This window comes from Vipera berus, assembly GCF_964194415.1.
Source record: "Vipera berus genome assembly, chromosome: 3".
In the NCBI taxonomy this organism is placed as follows: domain Eukaryota; kingdom Metazoa; phylum Chordata; class Lepidosauria; order Squamata; family Viperidae; genus Vipera; species Vipera berus.
The window spans coordinates 13,746,801-13,768,798 of NC_138204.1; the positions used below are offsets into that span (position 1 = coordinate 13,746,801).

The 21,998-nt window shown below is 40.6% G+C and overlaps 1 protein-coding gene across 1 annotated transcript in view; it reads right to left on the minus strand.

Moving 5' to 3' along the window:
- Positions 1–15,974: 15,974 nt before the first annotated feature.
- Positions 15,975–21,998, minus strand: part of EDN3 (endothelin 3) — a gene marked incomplete at both ends in the record, with an annotated part of 47,618 nt that continues 41,594 nt past the window's right edge. The window contains 2 exons of the mRNA XM_081322382.1: positions 15,975–16,050; positions 21,556–21,726. Of these exons, the coding sequence (XP_081178508.1) occupies positions 15,975–16,050; positions 21,556–21,726 (247 nt within the window). The remainder of the gene's footprint in view (positions 16,051–21,555; positions 21,727–21,998) is intronic.

Consider the following 21,998-nt stretch of genomic DNA (forward strand, 5'->3'; position numbering starts at 1 on the left):
CCAATTTATTATAATCAGACTTCAGAAATCTGAAAGACATCTTTTGCATCAATTGTATTTAACTGCTCGGCCTCTAGGCCAAAGCAAGCAATAGAATGTGATTTTGGCTGATTTCAGACACAAAGCCCAATAGGTTTAGGATGAAGCTTATCCCACTTGGATGGAGATCATTTGAAAATTGCAGAGCTGAAGGATAGATTGACAAGGTGGAAACAAATTCCTGAAGAAAGGCAGTGGCAAACCATGTCAGTAATCTTGCCATTAAAAGATAGAGATGTAAAAACATGAGAGCAAGGAAATTAGGCAAATTACAAAACAAAATCCATTTCTGATAACTCAATGCAAAACACGTGGCTTTCACATTTGTTTCCTGTGTTGTACAAAAGGCCAGGACTTATCTCACCATCACAATTCATGTTCCAAAAATTTTCTGGTCATGGCAGTTTGTACCAAGTGACTAAGCACGAATGCAGTGTGCATCTTTTTCCAGCTCAGCATTATTATTGTTGCTAGTACAGGTAGTCCTCGGCTTACAACAGTTGGCTTAGTTACATTGAAGGTACAATGGCACTGAAATAAGTGACTTATGACCATTTTCCACACTTACGACCATTGCAGCATCCCCATGATCACATGATTTACATTAGGACACGTGGCAACTGTTTCATATTTATGACATTTCCAGTGTCCTGGGGTCATGTGATCATCTCTTGTGACCTTCTGACAAGCAAAGTCAATGGGGAAGCCAGATTCACTTAACAACCGTGTTAGTAATTTAACAACTGCAGTGATTTCACTTAACAAATGTAGCAAGGGAAGTCGTAAAATGGGGCAAAACTCACTTAACAAATGTCTCACTTAGCAACATAAATTCTGGACTCAGTTGTGGTCATACGTCAAGGACTACCTGCATGGTGTTCCTGGTTGCTGGCTCCATTCTTTGGACTTTTAAACCCAAGTGAAAGAATCCTGCAAGCTTATCAAATTAAATCAATAAATTCATAAACTAACCCATCATGGGAAAAGCTGCTGCCAGAATCATTAACATCAATGCTGCTTATTATTTGCATTACAATTTCATCTTGCAGTTACAGACCAGAGAAAGACAATTGACTGTAAACTTGTCTTTGAAAAGTCAATGTTCTTAGCAAGCATAGCCTTAAATCCAAGCTTTCTATCTTAACTGATTTCAAGACCACATTCCTCGTTTGCTTCATTTTTCAGGCTCTGAACCGTAGCTCAGATTACAGGAAGAGCATTAGGGACCTTGGTTTCTATTTCAAGAAAGCCAACAAGCTGAAGTGGTACGATTTCCATCTTAGAGATATCTGACGCAGTCTCCAAAAGCATAAGATATAAGCTTGTTTAGGGCTTTGAATTTGCACCTCAGGTTTAGTCATCTGTGCTCTGAGTTAGATGGAAATCAGAATATATGGGGGGAAAGGCTTGAGCAATTGGAAAATTTGGTTTGATGGGTTAGCTTGATTCACCTTTCAACCGCTAACCAGCTTGACCTTCAGTTAACCCCTGACATGATAAATTGACACCAGAAGGTGTTAAATTTTAACTTCAGTCCTCTGAAGTTAGCACATTTCCTTAGAGTGCTGGGCAAACTGAAACAAAAAAATGCAAATTGAAAAGGCATGGATACTCCTGCAAAAATGTATATAGGTCAGCCTAAGGTTCCCACAGACTCCCCTTGAAATAAACATTAAAATCCAAATCTCCCACATATTTTGTTTATTCCATGTGGACATCTACATTGAATTTACTATTTTCTGATTCTAAATTAAGAGTTCACTTGGGGATGAGAAAAGCCAAGCTCCTCTGTAATCCTGTTTAGTTGCCAATAATGGCAGGAAAATAGAAAGAAGAGGAAAGCTAAAACTCAAATTTCTTTCTACATATTTTCATATCCAGCCATGAGCATCCACCAGGTAGCAAATGATGTTATGTGGCTCATGTTATGTACTGGGCTTGTGGTGATACACCACATGCATTGCTGGAGCAGCTAATGGCTCTCCAGCAACCCAGACTAGCTGTCTCCGGTCCTGCAATTGGCTAGACCCAGGCGGCAAGTATTGTGTAGTGGGTTCTGGAACGCAGGGAAGACGCCAGGCAGAGGAGTACAGCATGCAGCTCTTTGTTGGTGGTAAAAACTGTACTCAGAAATCAGGGTTACCTGTGCCCCTTATATACCTGGCCAGGTACGCATTCAACCAATCATTTCAAACCTCAGATTTCCCGCCAAAAGCTGATCCCTGTCACAGCAGTTTCGGTACAGCGCCACCTGGTGGTATCAGCTGCGCAGCTGTTGCAACTGTTCTCATTTAACCCAGTACATAACAGCAAGAGTGGGTTCAAACCTATTTGCTGCCACCTAGGGGCTAGACTATATATTGTGGCTGGTTGCAGCCCAAGTTTCAGTACAGTTCTAGCAAGAATAAAGTATGAGTTATCCTGTACTCAGCCTCATGTCGTCATTCCTGCACCCAAGAGCCCACGACATAACAGCTCACATCAAAAGGGACCGCCTCTCCCCAGCCGTTTCTAGCTGTCCAATCAGGTCAGGCAGGTAGGGCCTGCTTAGGATCCCATCAGAGCGCGGGTTGGTGGAGCCCAGAAGATATGCCTTTTCTGCCATAGCTCCTGCCCTAGGGAATGTTTTCCTCTAGGAAGGCTCCATGCTGCTGGCCTTCCATAAGGCTCTGTTTTTGTGGCTGCTGTGTATTTTATTTTTGCCTTTAGTTTTTACTTCATTTTAATTTTGTTTACTCCCCTGAGTTAATTGTTGAGATGGATGGCCATACAAATTGAATATATAAATGAGAAAAATTACGGCAATGGAATAATCTTCCAAGTGCTAGAAAAAGAAGATAACATGTTGTTGTTAGTTGCGAAGTCGTGTCCGACCCATCGCGACCCTATGGACAACGTTCCTCCAGGCCTTCCTGTCCTCTACCATCTTCTGGAGTTCATTTAGGCTCACACCTACTGCTTCAGCGACTCCAGCCACCTCATTCTCTGTCGTCCGAAGATAACATAAATAACATCAATACGGCTTCTGACTTGATTGACCTGATGTCATATAGCATAGTGAGCATTTGTTAGGAACAGCAGAGTGAATTCTTCCCCCCTTTATCACTTTTTGGGCTGGGGCCTCTTCGGAAATGATTGGGATGCAATGCTTTAGAAGTGGAAGAAAACAAATACTTCTCATTAATATAATCTTGTTTTCAATTGACTCCTTAAAAGCAGTTGCATCACTTCGTTTTTCCTTCTTCTTTTTTTTTAGCTTATATGACTTCTGTAGGATACAAAGCATTGTTTAGGATATTAAAAAAAGATAGAATGAAGATTTGTTTTGTTCTTTTTACTGCCTGCAGGGAGAGGCTATCTGGTGTAATGTGCATCTCTTGATTTTTGACACTTCATATCTCACTGGCTTATTTTTTTTCTACTGTACATTCTGTTCATTAAAAGAATAAATTAAACCAGAAGGTGGCATTCTGCAAAGAGCATGGTGCCAGCTTCCAGCTTATTTCTAAGACTGCCTCTGGACTTCACTTAGAGTTCAGACCAATCATTAGAAAATAAAATGATCCAGCATAAAAATGTTTTTGAAAAGGTAGAAATATGGCCAGAATAAAAAGACAAACTAAGCCCAAAGAAGAAATTGCAGAGGTACCAGCTCACCAGTTTTCTCTTAACGAATAACAAAAACTTATCTACCCACCCAAATAAAGAGGTAACCCCAGTTCTTTTTTTTTTGTCATAGAACATACCGGAATGGATTTCCGGCACCCTTTTTCGATGGATTCTCCACGTTTTAAAAGTAACTTTTGAAAATTTGATGTTTGGTCCATGTGGACTTGAATCACCCTGTTGAACATAGCAGGTCGATGGCAAAATAATTAAAATGCTGTATGCGGGCTGCTTGTGTGTTGAGTCCGATGCATCCATACTTCATCCACGCTGGTTGTGATGGCGCTGCTATCAGCCTGTGGCACTGCTGAGGTGTTATGGAAGACCAGGATGCTTCAATAGCGGCCTTCAGCTCTTCTGCATTGTTCGGTCTCATGTCTCTCATCTTTCTCTTGGCAATGCCCCATAGATTCTCTATGGGGTTCAGGTCAGGCGACTTTGCTGGCCAATCAAGCACAGTAATCCCATGGTCATTGAACCAGGTTTTGGTGCTTTTGGCAGTGTGGGCAGGTGCCAGGTCCTGCTGGAAAATGAAGTCAGCATCCCCATAAAGCTCATCTGCGGAAGGAAGCATGAAGTGCTCCAAAATCTCCTGGTAGATGGCTGCGTTGACCCTGGACTTAATGAAGCACAGTGGACCAACACCAGCAGATGACATGGCTCCCCAAATCAACACAGACTGTGGAAACTTCACACTGGACTTCAAGCATCTTGCAGTGTGTGCCTCTCCATTCTTCCTCCAGACTCTGGGTCCTTGGTTTCCAAATGAGATGCAAAAGTTGCTCTCATCAGAAAAGAAGACTTTGGACCACTGAGCAACAGACCAGGTCTGTTTTTCTTTAGCCCAGGTAAGACGCTTCTGACTTTGTTTGTTGTTCAGGAGCGGCTTGACAAGAGGAATACGACATTTGACGCCCATGTCCAGGATCCGTCTGTGTGTGGTGGCTCTTGATGCACTGACTCCAGCCTCAGTCCACTCCTTGTGAAAGTCCCCAACACTTTTGAATGGCCTTTTCCTGACAATCCTCTCCAGGCTGTGGTCATCCCTGCTGCTTGTGCACCTTTTTCTTCCACACTTTTCCCTTCCACATAACTTTCTATTAATGTGCTTTGATACAGCACTTTGGGAACATCCAACTTCTTTTGCAATTACCTTTTGAGGCTTTCCCTCCTTATGGAGGGTGTCAATGATGGTTTTCTACACAACTGTCAAGTCAGCAGTCTTCCCCATGATTGTGATTCCTACTGAACCAGACTGAGAGACCATTTAAAGGCTCAGGAACCCTTTGCAGGTGTTATGGCTTAATTAGCTGATTAGAGTGGGACCCTTTGAGCCTAGAATATTGCACCTTTTCACAATATTCTAATTTTCTGAGATTGTGGATTTGGGGTTTTCATGAGCTGTAAGCCATAATCATCACAATTATGACAAATCACGGCTTGAACTATCTTGCTTTGCATGTAATGAGTCTATCTCATATATTAGTTTCCCCTTTTAAGTTGCATTACTGAAATAAATGAACTTTTGCACGATATTCTAATTTTTCAAGTTTCACCTGTAGCTTTGTTCGCTGTTTCTGTGGCTAAATGCATGCCAGAACGTTCCTTGATTAAACCAACCACCTGTGGACTCAACGGCTTGTTTCTTTTGGGAGCCAGGAGTGTGGCAAGGACATCTGACAGACAACCTGTACTTCATTTAAATACAAAGAAGAAACATCATAGGTGAAATTGAACAGAATTAAAAGCACAAACAGAAGCCCTAAAATCTCAGTGATAAGGTAGATTGAAAAATCCGATCTCCCCTTCCCTCTTCAAAATAATAATAATAAAAAATACTAAAACTTCTCAGAATGAAAGCCTGTTTTGCGAAGTAGAGGAATTGCAAAGAAATTTTCAAGCTGGTTTTAGGGCAGCATTGTTCCCAGACTAGATAAGCCTGGTTTGTTTCAGCATAATTTTTTGTATGTTTTCTAAGATGAACAGACTCTTAATATCCTTTGATCTACTGGATCAATTTCCTATCGGAACTCAAGTTTGGCAAAGTTCTGAAATATCTCTGAAACAGAGAAGCCACGTTGGAACCGCTCTTTCCTTCTCTATCTGAACTAAACGTTTACTTGAAGGTAAAGTAAAAGGTAAAAAGCGATGAGAAAGGAATTTCAACCAGAGGTAATAATCAAATTTAGGGAAGAGTACAACAATTGTGTTTTTGGCAAGTATTCCTATGTTATTTTCCTAATTTCTGTTTGGCAACTATTTGAGACTTTAAAAAAAATTAGCAGCAAAGGGTCAGTCATCAGAGAGGAAATAGTTACACTGTGCTTAACAGTAAAGCCAGCTCTGCTCAGAACCTTCGAAAATCAGTACTACTACAATCAAGATAGGCCATTTTGGAAAAATAATAGGAGCTTAATACCAGTGCCTACTGCTGAGGCCTATTCTAAGTGTTTCCTTTTCAATTTTTTTACAGTATTTCTTTCCTTGGTGACCTAAACCAGGGCTTTTCAACCAGTGGTATGGGTACCACCTGTGGTACAATGGCACCTGGCAGGTGATACGTGATCATCCTAGAAAAGTGGCAGAGGGGGAGGGGAATGAGCTGAACCAGTGGCAGCACCGCACAAGCCTGAGCAAGAGATGGCTGGAGCTGCAGGGCTGTCAGGGCTCAGCGGAAGCTCCAGGATCAGCGCCAGGCTCCAGCTGGAGCTCGGCGCTGATCCTGGTGCTTCTGCTGAGCCCAGAAGAAGCACCGATCAGCTGGAATGTTGCAGCATCTCCAGGGTCTTGTGATTTACATTCAGATGCTTGGCCAATGATTCATATTTATAATGGTCACAGTGTCCCAGTGTCATGTGAACTGACCAAAACCTGCTGCAACTACCCAGCAGACAGGGGGGGGGGATAAAAACCAACCGACACACCCCCACACACCCCATCCCCGCTGCCAATCCTCAACAGAAATGCTCACAACAATGAAAACCTCAGACAGGAGGAAGAGTGCCGCTGGGCAGGCAGGCAGGTGTCTTGCTCGGCTGTGTCTTGGGGGGCACTTTTTTCAGTGCCACTGTAACTTTGAACAGTCACTAAGCAAACTGTTGTAAGTCGAGGACTACCTGTACTTCATCACTTTTTTTTCCTTTTTTCTTTTTGGTCATCAAGTTTTTGACAACTTGCTAGGCGACTGGTGGTACTCGGATGTTGCCATATCCTAAAAGTGGTACAATGGGTGGAAAGGTTGAAAAGCCCTGTCCTAAACCATGCAAGAGTCTGAAGCTTCAGCTGCTATTTTAAACATTTCAAAGTGAAATTCCCAGTTCTGAATCAAGGCTATGACTCAAAAAGCTTTAGATATGAACCCGCCTCCTGGCAAACCCACCTATATGCACAGTACATACATCAAGCAAGTAAAAAGAATTAGGAAAGGCTTTCTTCAAAATACAGCTCAGCCAAATACCAAGATAATATAAGCAGAGAATTTAGATGTTCTTTGTTTAACTTGCCTGATATATTGTAAACCATTTAATCCTGGAAACTTTTGCTATATTATAAACCTTTCCATACAGAGATTAGAAGTATGTCACTTATTTTCTTTCAAAATCTGACAGCAGAAATCTATCTTGTTCCTTGTGCTTAAGTGCTCCTACAGTTGCCCTAGCTAGCAGCTTCCAACCAATGCATTCAAAAGCCTTAAATCCTTGTGAGTGGGGAATAATTCCTTTTGTTGTGAATGATGTGTACATCAGCTTTCTTCTCTTAGTTTATTAGGCAGCACATTTTCAGAGTTACTTTTGGCGCAAAGTCATTTCAAACAATTACAAATATTTTAAACATACTCAAGTCAATCCCATCTTAAACTATCCCTCATGTAAGAGATTTGCAGTTTGGGGATGTGCTTGGATCTCCAACCTGAAAACCTTTCTTAAAAAAACATAGAAATTAGATTAGCTTGTTCAAGACAATATAATCCATTTTCAAATGAATATTTTCTGCTTCCCTGCATCCAAAATCAAGAGCCACTGTGTCCCTGTTTGAATGTTCACTTGTGAGCGCTACTGATTTAAATAACATGGAAATTCCGAATTCGTTTAGTCCTTTAAACATTATTTCTGCTGTTGCTCACACAATCTGGAGCGAAGAGGAAGGGAGGCTTAGAATGGAAGTGTAGGTAACATTGTGAACTGTAACCCAAATGTTTCTCCCAGAATTCTTTGGAACATTTTGTTTTCTATACTATCTCAGTTAGCTTCAACTCTTTTTAAACTTTTTCTCAGGAAAAGGGGCAGTCTTTTTTCCAACAGTTGATTTGGTCCCACTTTATTAATATTTCTGTTTGCTGACAGGCATGTAGTAAAGCCCCCTTTGTCATTTCCTAGGGCAGGGTTGTCAAACTGCCAGCCCGCAGGCCAGATGCATCACCCACCCTGTTGCCGGCAATGGCAAAAAAAGTCATGATATGTTGCAACACATCACGTGACGTTGCGAGTTTGACACCTGTCCTAGGGTAAGAATTCAAGGAAATGCTATTCTGTGGCTTTCAGAATTCATTCTAATTTATTTATTTACTTTATTTAATTTATGTACCACCCATCTCACTCTGAAAAGTGACTCTGTTACAAACTAATATGTTGTGTCTATGTGTTTCTGCTCTTCGTGTTGCATCTGTTTATCTGCCCATGTATACTGGAAGGATGGAGCGGGCTGCAAACACCCAGTTTGGCTCACACAATGAGAAGATAGGGAAGGGCATTAGAATGAAACAATTAACAGCTCCCCCAAAAGCAACAAAAAGAGAAACAATGATCCAATCAAGGATGGTAGGACAAGCAGCTATATACAAATAGCCAGCAAACTCTACTCCAGGTGTCTTCAAACTTGGCCCTTTTATGACTTGTGGACTTCAACTCCCAGAATTCCTCAGCCAGCATGTCTGGCTGAGGAATTCTGAGAGTTGAAATCCACAAGTCATAAAAGGGCCAAGTTTGAAGACCCCTGCTCTACTCCCTACTGTACTGATTATGTCACTTGGTGTGATAATGAAATATCTGCAGGAAGAGAAACTCTGAGAACATCAAGAAACCTACATATGCAACTCTTCTTGAGCATCTGGTGTTATTTAAAGGGATACCATGCTACAACACACACAAAAATGACTTCTTTCTATCTGAAAATGCTTGCTGTCCTTTGGTTATATTAAAAGAGCTAGTTTTGTATATTCTGCATTCATGGCATTTGAGATAAATCATCCAAGCGAAGCATAAAAGGATGCATCTTATCTAACTGATGGAAACCAAAAGTTCTAAACTTACTTATTGCATGAAGGCCACCAGCTCTATTATCTGGACAAATAACCCTTAAAATTAACATATTGGAAGGGATTTTTTTTATTATTAAAACTTAAAATAAACAGACTCACAGCTGCATTAAGAATTCTTTCCACTTAAAAAAAATGTCCTTGTTTTATGGCTACCCAGACAAGAAAAAGTATAAAATATTGCTGGGGAGAGTCATTTTGGTTTCCTTTATTTAATAAATAGTTTGATGACAATAACAGAACTGAGGCCAATGCATTTTTAAAAGTCTTTCTGAGAACTGTGATTTATACTAAGGCAGAGCAAATGCTATTTCTAGAGCAGTGTTATATAGCAAAAATGTATTGCATCCTTCAAACATGCATGTCTGATTCAGACAAAAGCAGGAACTGAATTCAACATTTTAATCAAAATTCCTTTTCATTTAGTTTTAATATTTTAAAAATATTAAAAGCGAGATAAGACAGGAAGGCTGGGACAGGGTAGCATCTGTCCACTTCTGATCCAATAGGGAGGCATATGAAATAAAAAGATGCCTGCCATGAAGCATTAGATTACAGCAGTGGACATTAAAAAAACATATTTGCCTTTTTTCAAGAATGTGTGGAGGATAGCATTTAAACTTTAAATATGTATGACATTCACCCAAGAGACACATTGCTTTTTTCTTTTATCAGTGAAACAAGTCACCCTCACAGGCAGTACTTCTTTAATTTGCTCCATACCTCGGTGATTCCATGCTGCTGTTGTCAGCAGCTGGATCATTTTTCCTCCCAACTGAGCTGCCATACGCCATAAATCAATACTCTTCTGATTTTACACTTCGTGTTGTTCATTTTCCCATGACAATTCCTGTTTTATGACTGAAAACAGTATTTCACCAGCTTTCGAGCCCTGGTCTTTCACACTGTGCAGAAGAATGGAACTGAGATGCTTTTCGTTCAGTCACACCTTGATGGTTTTTCGAACATAGAACACAGAATAAAAGGTTGGAAGAGTCCTTGGAGGTCTTGAGCAGGGGATTGGTCTAGTCCAGGGGTGTCAAACTCAATTTCATTGAGGGCCGCATCAGCATTGCGGTTGCCCTCAGGGGGCCGGGTGGGTGTGGCCAGGGTGGGCGTGGCCTACTGGGTAGGCGTGGCTAGAGTACGTATGGCCTACTGGGTGGGCGTGGCCAGCTCTTCATCGTTCGCATCAAGGGTGCCTATGGGGGCCTGGGCAAGAGTGGGACAGATCTGAGGGTCTCTGGCAGAAGGAGGGTCTCTGGGCCAGGGCCAAGGCAGTGGGGGCCGTTCCCTCACTGTTTCCAGGATGGCTTCGCGGGCCACATGAAACCACTTTGCGGGCCGGATTTGGCCCCCGGGCCTTGTGTTTGACATGTCTGGTCTAGTCTAACCCCCCCCCCTGCTCAGGCAGGAGACCCTATACCATTTCAGAAAAATGGCTGTCCAGTTTCTTCTTGAAAACCTCCAGTGATGGAGCACCCAAACTTCCAGAGGTAAGTCATTCCACTGATTAATTGTTCTGTTTTCTAGATTGGCTCTTCTTTAATTATCTTCTGCCCCTTATTTCTTGTCCTGCCCTCAGGTACTTTGAAGAATAGGTTGAAACACACACACACACCCTCTGTGACATCCTCTCAAGTATTGGAACACTGCTATCATATCACCCCTAGTCCTTCTCTTCATTAGACACGACATACCTAGTTCCCTCAATCAGCCATCCTAGACTTTAGCTTCCAGATCCCTTATCTTCTTTTTTGCTGTTCTCTGTACTCTTTCTAGGATGTCAATGTATTTTTTTGTATCATGGTGACCAGAACTGGACACAGTATGCCACGTGTGGTCTCACCCATGCATTATAAAGCAATACTATCACTTCAAGATCTCTTGAAACTATTGTTCCATTGATGCAACATAGGACTGCACTAACTTTTTTGGTAGCAACAGCACACTGCTGGATCATATTTAAGTGGTGGTCCTTTAGGACACCGAAATCCCTCTCATAGTTGCTACTGTAGAGTATTGGGATTTTATTTTATATCTGTACGTTTGGTTTTTCCTGCCCATATGTAGATCCTTCTTTTCTCATCAGTGAATTGCTTTTTTTTTTGGGATAGGCCAAGTTCCTTCTGAATCTTGAGTCTATCTCCTACAGTGTTAGCTATTTCCCCCCAGCTTGGTGTCGTTTTCAAATCTGATGTGTTCCCCTTCTATCCACTCATCTAAATCATTTGTACAGATGTTGAAGAGTACTGGGCCTAAGACACAATCTTGGAATACCCCACTGCATACTTCTATCCATGTAGATGTAGTTCCATTGAGGAGTACATTTTGATTGTGGTTTGTCAGCCAGTTACAAATTCATCCAGTGGTGGAACTGTCTATCCTACACTGTTCTATCTTACCAAGAAGTAGACTGTGGTGTACTTTGTCAAATGCCTTACTGAAGTCTAAGTAAACTATCTCACCAGCATTTTCATTATCTACTAATTTAGTCACTTTGTGAAAGAAGGCAGTAAAGTTGCTTGGCATGATCTGTTTTTGATAAACCCATGCTGGCTTCTAGTAATTGCTTTGTTTTTAGGTGCTCACAAACACACTGCTTGATTATCTTCTCCAGGATTTTCACAGGTATTTATGTCAAACTGATTGATCAGCTGATTGAAAGGGGGAGGGAGAGGGAATAGATGGAGAGAAGGAAGGATTATATCTATAAGGGCTTTGCATTTACATATATGACTGTATATGTATATGACTTTTATTTCATTAAAGGTAAAGGTAAAGGTTCCCCCGCACATGCGTGCTAGTCGTTTCCGACTCCAGGGGCCGGTGCTCATCTCCGTTTCAAAGCCGAAGAGCCAGCGCTTGTCCGAGGACGTCTCCGTGGTCATGTGGCCGGCATGACTAGACGCCAAAGGCGCACGGAACGCTGTTACCTTCCCACCGAAGTGGTCCCTATTTTTCTACTTGCATTTTTACGTGCTTTCGAACTGCTAGGTTGGCAGAAGCTGGGACGAGTAACAGGCGCTCACTCTGTTACGCGGCACTCGGGATTCGACCCGCCAAACTGCCGACCTTCTGATCGACAAGCTCAGCGTCTTAACCCACTGAGCCACCGCGTCCCTTTTATTTCATTATAATCACCCATATACAAAGCACCACACAAGTGAGCACAGAAGGCAGGGGACTTAAGTCATTGGCTGGTACTATGTTCTACACTTAACAGCAGTTGTAATATGTGTTCTGGATCACCTTATTTAAAGAAACACACAATATTCAAGAAGATATTTTTTTCAGTACAATAAATAGTATATAACGTCAACGGGAAACCATAAAAGTACGTCAAAAAATAGAAAACTAGTTGAAATATGACATGAGGGGAAAAAAATCTTACTTTTGTAATTAGAATAATTTATTTATGTAATATACTAATATATATATATATATATATTTTAATACAAGACCTCTTCTTCTCTTTGCAAAACAAAACAAAAAGTCCAGTATCACTTTGTAACTATTACGCAGCCAGTTTGGGAGTTAATTTGGTTTTCTTGGCTTATTTGTTCTGCAGTAAATCCAAGAGTTAATGAATTCAGCTCAGAGTTGTAATAGTTGTCTTCTAATAAACTATAGCACTATATAAGTGGGAAACCCCACTTTTGAAAGGGTTCCAACTATTACCAGTGCACTCCTTGAATAACAAATGCCAAATCCATATCCTCCTGCCATCTTCTTTAAATCAACGTGTAATCAATTCCAGGCACAGGGTCTATTCTGCACCCTTTCTTCAGCTATCTTGAAATGTCATAACTTCAAGGAGTAATGTCAGGAGTCCAAAAAATTGTTTACTCAACCCTTCTAGAAATTAAAATTAAGGATTGCATCCCTGATTGTCATTAGCAAAATGCATTTTTAATCTTTCAGAGTTTAGACTGAACGAAGGGTTTTGGAGTGCTGCTGGGCTTGAACAGATAACTGTAGTCTATGAATCCTTATCTCAAAATGTATCCTGTAGATTTGTTTTAAAATTCAATTTTACTGCAGGGATCAGTTCTTGAATCCAATAATCTAAGAAATATGCAATTCTGTTAGCTTGCTATATAGTATAATATTAATAGCCATTCTTATTTCATCTGCATAGATATTGTCATGTTTTAAAAATGCCACTGAAATTACAAAAGGACAGGTTTAATATTAGGAAAAGGGTTGTTTTTTTAGCATACAAGAGATGACATCATATATAGGTATTTTTCTAAACTGTATCAATTTCTTTCATGGCATCAGCCTGCAGGAAATAAGGCGCTTGTACACACATATACAACAAGCAAGTGAAAGTGGTATTTTTCCTCATTATACATCAGCATTTCTGATATGGATGCAAGAGCTGTCCTCTGAATCTTAACATGGCAAATCATCACCATCATTCTTCATCATCATCTTTCCCCATGGAACTGTGACCATGTTAGAGATGATAGTCAGTACAATGGTCTTCAAGCACCTGAAGTCCTCACTTTGAAAAAAACCACCATTCAGGAAAAGGAAACATGGACTGTTGGAAAATCCATCTGAATATCTGGGCACAATGTTAATTCTGTGTGAGGAGGTTTTTTTCTTCCACATCTTAGGTAGTATTCTCAACGTCTTACCTTGGGAAGAAAGCACATTAGTCTATCAACAGTTAAGGAAAAAGCCTCATTTGGACATATATTTGTTGAGGATATTCCGCATTACAAAAGTATGACAATTATCAAGGCCAAAGATGGCTTGAAAAATAATAAACATTTCCTGAGACACAGACTCTAGGTCACTGTTTCTTAACCTTGACAACTTGAAGAGGTACAGACTTCAACTCCCAGAATTCTTCTTCTGAAATCTTCTGAATGGCTTCTGAAGTTGAAGTCAGCCAACTTTGAGTTGCCAAAGTTCAGAAGCGCTGCTCTAAGTTCTTAACCTGGCAGTAATTACCCCCAAGAAGGTGATTTGGATATATCTTGGGGGTAATGATGCAATATGTAATTCACTGTTTGTGAGATGAGGATCCAGTTTGGGACTGCCATTGTCCAGATGCTTGGGTAAGACAGAGAGTCTGGAATGTGTGTCTGTGTTTTTTGTGTTTGTAGGTTCATGACATTATTTGAGACTGGGAAAAGGGGTAATTGGGTTAACCCACAATTCTAAAACATAAGAGTAGCACTTGAGAAAACACATTTCAAATTTTCATTGCTTTTTTTCTCAACCACCCCTGCCTTACAAAAGCATCATGTCCGGTGTGAAGAGAATTTCTACCTCTTAGAGAAGAGGTGCAGAAACTAAACCCTTAAAATCCCCCAGAGGTCTTAGCTTACTGCTAAGCTTGTAAGCCGCCCTGAGTCTTCGGAGAAGGGTGGGATATAAATGTAATAAAAATAAATAAATAAAGGCTGCCTCTGGAACCCTTCAAAATGCTGCTACTAAACTATGATTTTTATTACTGCAGAATAATTTAAAATACTGAATGTAAATAATTTAGTAAATGATGAAATGCATAGGGTAGCATCAGCTTAACTGGATTTAATTCATTTTGTTTCCTCTTAATTTTAATTATGTTTTTAGTCCTGGCTCCAGCCACTTTTTGTCTTGGCACCCACTTCCTGAAGTGTAGATCCTACCCATTAGACAATAACTGAGTACACTCTCAAAATGAACACAGTCATATAGCCCTGCCTTAGAGACTAATGTGAACTTCTCCCTTTGGAATCTCAGAAGTCTTACAGGGCAGTAGCAGGAGAAATTTCTGATATGAGTCCATCTCCATTTTTCCTTTGGTCGTGCTCTACAACTGAAAAAATGTTGTGTAGTAGTGTAGGAAACTGGCTTGAGATTATTATTAAGCGTAACACTTCAGAATATTGTGGATATTCCTACAAGAATCAAAGATATGAGATGCAATTTTTTAAAAATCGGTACAGGGGTACAGATTCAAGTCCAACAGAAGATATTCTACCAACTTCTTTAAGACATTCACATATTGATTCTCAACCAGGAGGGGCCTAGTCTTTACTTCCAAAGTAAAGCAGAACATAACAAGAGAATGGGATTGTGGAACCTTCCACAGAGGATAATCTTTTTGTCCTCTTGTTCCCTCCTAGGTTCTCTTTCCTTATAAATATTCTGCTTTTCCTGAGGGCCTCTGCCGGCAAAACAGAGGCCAGAGGGTGATGCACACATCATCCTGGAGCTCCATTCTGGGCTGCAGAGGCCTTTTCTGAAGGCCTTTGCTAGTGAAACAGAGGCCAGGGCGACACACGCAAATGACCACAGAAGAAGTGGGACAGTGGTCAGGCTCCTTGACAGGGCCATTGGTGTAGGCGCTACAAGGCACAACAGATGTCAGGCCATGGGACGCCTGGCTGTGGGGGCCCTGTGGCAAGGTAAGTAGGTGTACAGCATGTGGGGCAGCTCCCCCCACCTCACCTCACGTGTACCAACCAAATAGAATGGGCAGGCTTCTCAGGCTTTTAAGAAGGGCTTATTTGAGAGGCAGGGCTTATATTAGGCCTACCCCCGAAACTCAAGCTAGGGCTTATTTTCAGGGTAAGTCTTATTTTTGGGGAAACATGGTATCTCAAAACATCCTAGTGCTCAGAAAAAAAAATCCAACAATAGGGCTTACTCCCAGATGCCTATGCACAAGATAGCAGTTATTTTATTCCTCAAAATGGAGACACTGCTCTTTTAATATACAATGTTGGTTGGATATAGGGCTGAACAAATACTATTGCAGAGCTGAACAAATCTCAGAATGGTACTTCAGAAAGGGAGCAAAGCATCTTTCTGAATGTAACTCTTAAAGCAACAAAAAGATGCATCATTAAATGATTCATAATTTCATCTCCTGATTCCTCACATTACCACACATGCTCATAATTAACATAGATCATACCTCTCCAGTTCAAGCCAGAGGAATTCTTCCAAGTTACTGGGTAAGAGCACGTTTTTCTTCTTGAAGGAGAACTGTTCCTGCTGGGTGATTCATTTGCTTCAGATGATTGCTGGTGATGAGAAGATTTGTTTAGATATAGCTATATATATCCCCTTCATGGGTTACTGCCTTGTCGTGGCGAAGGGGCTTGCATAATTCAATGAAGCTATGAGCTATGCCGTGCAGGGCCACCCAAGACGGACAGGTCATAGCCGAGAGTTCTGACAAAACGTGATCCACTGGAGAAGGAAATGGCAACCCACTCCAGTATCTTTGCCATGAAAACCCTATGGACAGTACCAAAAGGCAAAATGATATGACGCTGGAAGATGAGCCCCTCAGGTCGGAAGGCGTCCAATATGCTACTGGGGAAGAGCAGAGGGCTAGTACTAGTAGCGCCAGAAAGAATGAAGCGACTGGGCCAAAGCCGAAAGGACACTCAGCTGTGGATGTATCTGGTGGTGAAAGGAAAGTCCAATGCTATAAAGGTTTTTTCTACAAAGGAACCTAGAATGTAGGATCCATGAATCAAGGAAAGCTGGATGTGGTCAAACAAGACATGACAAGACTGAACATCAAAATTTTAAGAATCAGCAAACTAAAATGGACAGGAATGGGTGAATTTAATTCAGATGAGCATCAGGTATACTACTGCGGGCAAGAATCCCTCAGAAGAAATGGAGTAGCCTTCATAGTCAATAAAAGAGTAGGAAAAGCAATACTGGGATACAATCCCAAAATGACAGAATGATCTCAGTTCGAATCCAAGGCAAACCATTCAATATCACAGCAGTCCAGGTCTATGCCCCAACCACCAGTGCTGAAGAGGATGAAATTGACTGGTTCTATGAAGCCCTACAGCACCTTATAGAACTAACATCAAAAATGATTGGAATGCTAAAGAAGGAAGGCAAAAGATACCCGGAATAACAGACAAGTTTGGCCTTGGAGTACAAAATGAAGCAAGGCAGAGGCTGATTGAATTTTGTCAAGAGAATACGATGGTCATAGCAAACACTCTTTTCCAACAACCCAAGAGATGGCTGTACACATGGACATCATCAGACAATCAACACAGAAATCAGATTGACTATGTGCTCTGCAACCAAAGATGGAGAAGCTCTATACAGTCAGTAAACATAGGACCAGGAGCTGACTGTGGCTCAGACCATGAGCTTCTCATTGCAAAGTTTAGGCTTAAACTGAAGAAAGTAGGGAAAAGCATATCCCTGTTGAATATACAGTAGAGGTGACAAATAGATTTAAGGAATTAGATCTGATAGACAGAGTGCCTGAAGAACTATGGACAGAGGTTCTCAACATTGTACAAGAGGTAGTAACTAAAACCATCCCAAAGAAAAAGAAGTGCAAGAAAGCAAAATGGCTGTCTGAGGAACCTTTGCAAATAGCTGAGGAAAGGAGGGAAGTGAAAGGCAAGGGAGAAAAAGAAAGATACGCCCAATTGAATGCAGAATTCCAGAGAATAGCTAGAAGAGATAAGAATGCCTTCTTAAATGAACAGTTCAAAGAAATAGAAGAAAACAATAGAATAGGGAGGACTAGAGATCTTTTCAAGAAAATTGGAGAGATGAAGGGAACGTTTCATGCAAAAATGGGCATGATAACGGACCAAAATGGCAGGGACCTAACAGAGGCAGAAGAGATTAAGAAGAGGTGGCAAAATTACACAGAACTATACAAGAATGAGCTTAACGTCCCTGATAATCACGATGAGGTGGTCACTGACCTCGAGCCAGACATCCTAGAATGTGAAGTGAAGTGGGCCTCAGAAAAGCTGAGCAACAACAAAGCTAGTGGAGGTGACAGTATTCCAGCTGAGCTATTCAAAATCTTAAAAGACGATGCAATAAAAATGCTACACTCAATTTGCCAGCAAATTTGGAAAACTCAACAGTGGCCACAGGACTGGAAAAGATCTGTTTACATTCCAATTCCAAAGAAAGGCAGTGCCAAAGAATGTTCAAACTATCGCACCATTGCACTCATTTCTCATGCTAGTAAAGTTATGCTTAAAATCCTACAAGCTAGACTCCAGCAGTATGTGGATCAAGAACTACCAGAAGTACAGGCAGGATTTTGAAGAGGCAGAGGAACTAGAGATCAAATTGCCAACATACGCTGGATCATGGAGAAAGCTAGGGAGTTCCAGAAAAACATCTACTTCTGCTTCATTGACTATGCTAAAGCATTTGATTGTGTGGATCATAACAAACTGTGGCAAGTTCTTAAAGAGATGGGCATACTGGACCATCTTATTTGTCTCTTGAGAAACCTATATGCGGGCCAAGAAGCAACAGTGAGAACTGGACACGGAACCACTGATTGGTTCAAAATTGGGAAAGGAGTCCGGCAAGGCTGTATACTGTCACCCTGCCTATTTAACTTATATGCAGAGCACATCATGAGAAAGGCAGGGCTAGATGAATCAAAAGTTGGAATTAAGATTGCCGAGAGAAATATCAACAACCTAAGATATGCAGATGATACCACTCTAATGGCAGTAAATGAAGAAGAATTAAAGAGCCTCTTGTTGCGGGTGAAGAAGGAGAGTGCAAAACCTGGGTTGCAACTTAACATTAAGAAAACCAAGATCATGGCATCCGGCCCTCTCAATTCCTGGCAAGTAGATGGGGAAGAAATGGAGGTAGTGACAGATTTTATTTTCCTGGGCTCCAAGATCACTACAGATGGGGACTGTAGCCAAGAAATTAAAAGACGCTTGCTCCTGGGAAGGAAAGCCATGGCAAATCTAGACAACACACTAAAAAGCAGAGACATCACCCTGTGAACAAAAGTGCGTATAGTCAAGGCTATGGTCTTCCCAGTTGCAATGTATGGCAGTGAAAGTTGGACCATAAGAAAGGCTGAGCACCAAAGAATTGAGGCCTTTGAACTATGGTGCTGGAGAAGAGTCCTGCGAGTCCCTTGGACTGTAAGGCGATCAAACTGGTCAGTCCTAGAGGAAATCAACCCTGACTGCTCTTTAGAAGGCCAGATCCTGAAATTGAAACTCAAAAACTTTGGCCATCTAATGAAAAGGAAGGAATCACTGGAGAAGAGCCTAATGCTGGGAAAGATTGAGGGCAAGAGAAGAAGGGGGCGACAGAGAATGAGGTGGCTGGATGGAGTCACTGAAGCAGTAGGCATGAGCTTAAATGGACTCCAGAAGATGGTAGATGACATGAAGGCCTGGAGGAACATTGTCCATGGGGTCGCGATGGGTCAGACACGACTTCGCAGCTAACAACAACAGCTATAGGTATAGCTATAGAGATAGAGATAGAGTTGCTGTCTTATGTGTTCTTTTTTTCAAGGGTGCTGGATTAAGCAAGTATTATCTAATCTAAGAATAGATGACATTTTCTCTCTTCTTGTCTTCCAGCTCTCTCTTACCACCAGCCCATTTTCTCATTTTCCTGCTCTCTCCTTCTCTTTTTTTCTTTTCCTGCCTGATCATTTGCTGCTGAATAAAGGGAAATGATCTGAGCCAGAAACATGAACCAAAAGTATTTTATATTGAACGATGCTTATCACTCAACCTTATTTCACCAAAGTAGCCAACAGGATAATCTCATTGTTCTTTTCACTGTACTACATCATACAGAAATATCATTATATTCTTTTAATTTTTCTATACTCAATAAATTCAGCTATGATTATCTGCTAGGCTTGCCTGGTCTTAGCTGAAATATGGATATTCAGCCTTTTTAATATACTCTGCTCAGGGCAACTTGTAACGGAAAGAAAAATCTCAAGGTTCCAACAATTTTGTCTACAAACCTAAATAATTTTAAGAATCTGTATGTTGCTCTTAAAATAAGTTTTCAAAAAAATGAAAGATCCAAATTGGAGGATAAAGAAGAATCTACGTGGGTTCAGTTGATCAGAACTATCAAAAAATGCAAAAACTTTCACTAATGACAAAACCTTTAAGAACATCAAGGTTTCTACACAGGATCAGATCAAGATCAGCTACTTCCTCTCTCCACTTTCAACAGTGCCAGCCAGATGCTCTGAAAAGCTCATACTATATCTTCAACTCTGCTGTTTACTCAGCATCTTCTCAACAAAAAAAAAGGTTCCAAATCACTCTCAAAGGCAATAAGCATTAGGGAAGGGTGAAATTTCAACCCAAAACTTTGATTTGCTTCAATCAGCCTTTCAGATAATTGATCTATCTCTCCAATCAATTTGAAAAGTCAGTGGATTTTTACACAGGAACATACATGTTTCTATTGTTTCAAACTAAATCAATGTGATTATTTAAACTGAGTCTTCCAACATCAACTTCCAAACCAATCTGACACATCCCCAATACCATCAACAGACAGATCTGTTGCAGCTATTTAAAATCCACCTAAGCCCTTCTTATGTGGGAATTCATCCATGTGGGAGCTACTTCCATGATGCTATGCCATGCAGCTGTAGCACGTATGGGAATTTTCATGATCACCTATGTTCCCCCAGCACAACTAGTGCTTTCCCATCCCAAATAGATGGGAAGGTACTGTATTCAGACAAACACTGCAATTGAATAATTCTGAACAATACGAATGAACCTTTATTGTCAAAGTACAACCATGTATACATTGAGATTGGCTGAGCCTCCCTTCGTGCCCCACACCACCACAACTCACAATTTCTGCATCAGAAAGACATTTCTGATATAACTAGCTCTGTAGGAATAAAACTTGTGTTTTGAAGGGAAAGGGTATACCTTTCCATGTTTTCCAGTGTTTAACAGATGCATTTACATATATTTGTGTGACACTTTTGCTACAGTGAAGTCAGTGTGAGTTGGGTGGCTACATAATTAGATGTTGAGACTCTAGAAAGAGTACAGAGAAGAGCAACAAAGATGATTAGGGGACTGGGGTGACATGATATGCCACACACACAAAAAAAGGAGTCAACCTATTCTCCAAAGCACTTGAAGGCCGGACAAGAAGCAATGGATGGAAACTAATCAAGGAGAGAAGCAACCTAGAACTAAGGAGAAATTTCCTGACAGTTAGAACAATTAATCAGTGGAACAACCTGCCTCCAGAAGTTGTGAATGCTCCAACACTGGAAGTTTTTAAGAAGAGACTGGACAGCCATTTGTCTGAAATGGTATAGGGTTTCCTGCCTGAGCAGGGGGTTGAACTAGCTGACCTCCAAAGTCCCTTCCAACTTTTATTATTATTATTATTATTATTATTATTATTATTATTATTATTATTATTATTATTATTATTATTATTATTATTATTATTATTATTATTATTATTTTATTGTTGTTGTTATCGTTATCAATCTGTTTAATAAATAAAAATGAATTTTAATAACTGCTTTTAAATTATCTAGTATTTGTCATTGTGATATCTTTTTCAATATAAAAAAATGATGAAATAAAAAGCCTCAGTCTCTAATACAGTATTTGAAAACATCAATTTGTCTCTTAATTACTTTCCTTGAATAAATCAGGTTTCTAATATTAAGGGGCGAGAGTTGGAAACCTCTTTTCATTCTCCTAAGCCATGTGTTATTTCTTCAAAATATCAAGGTATCTTACCATTGGACACTCCATGTGCAAAACTGCATGCACAATTTGTCACGTAGATCTGTGCAAGAGCAGCGTGATGGAGATCTTTCTGATGAATGCAAGCTCTTGTGGAGCAGCTCTGTGGACCTTTTGACCCGGAAATTTCCTCTGTAATTAGCCAACCCATATGGAACAGTTTTCCTGTAACAAGAGATGCAGAAATATCATCACATTTCAAAATTATTCTTATAATTTCTCCTATAAGTAAGTAAATGACGCAGGGAAGCTCTGGCGGGAATAGCAGCAGGAAAAAACTGGGAAAAATATTCTTCTCCAAACCAAATTAAAATCCAGTAAGAAAATGAGTGAGAAGCTTAATAATGCTTGTGTATATCTGACATTTAAAGAGAAGGGAACGGAACCTTTCAAAGGAGGCCTTAAGACTTCTACCTGATCTCAAGTTCAGCATGGTT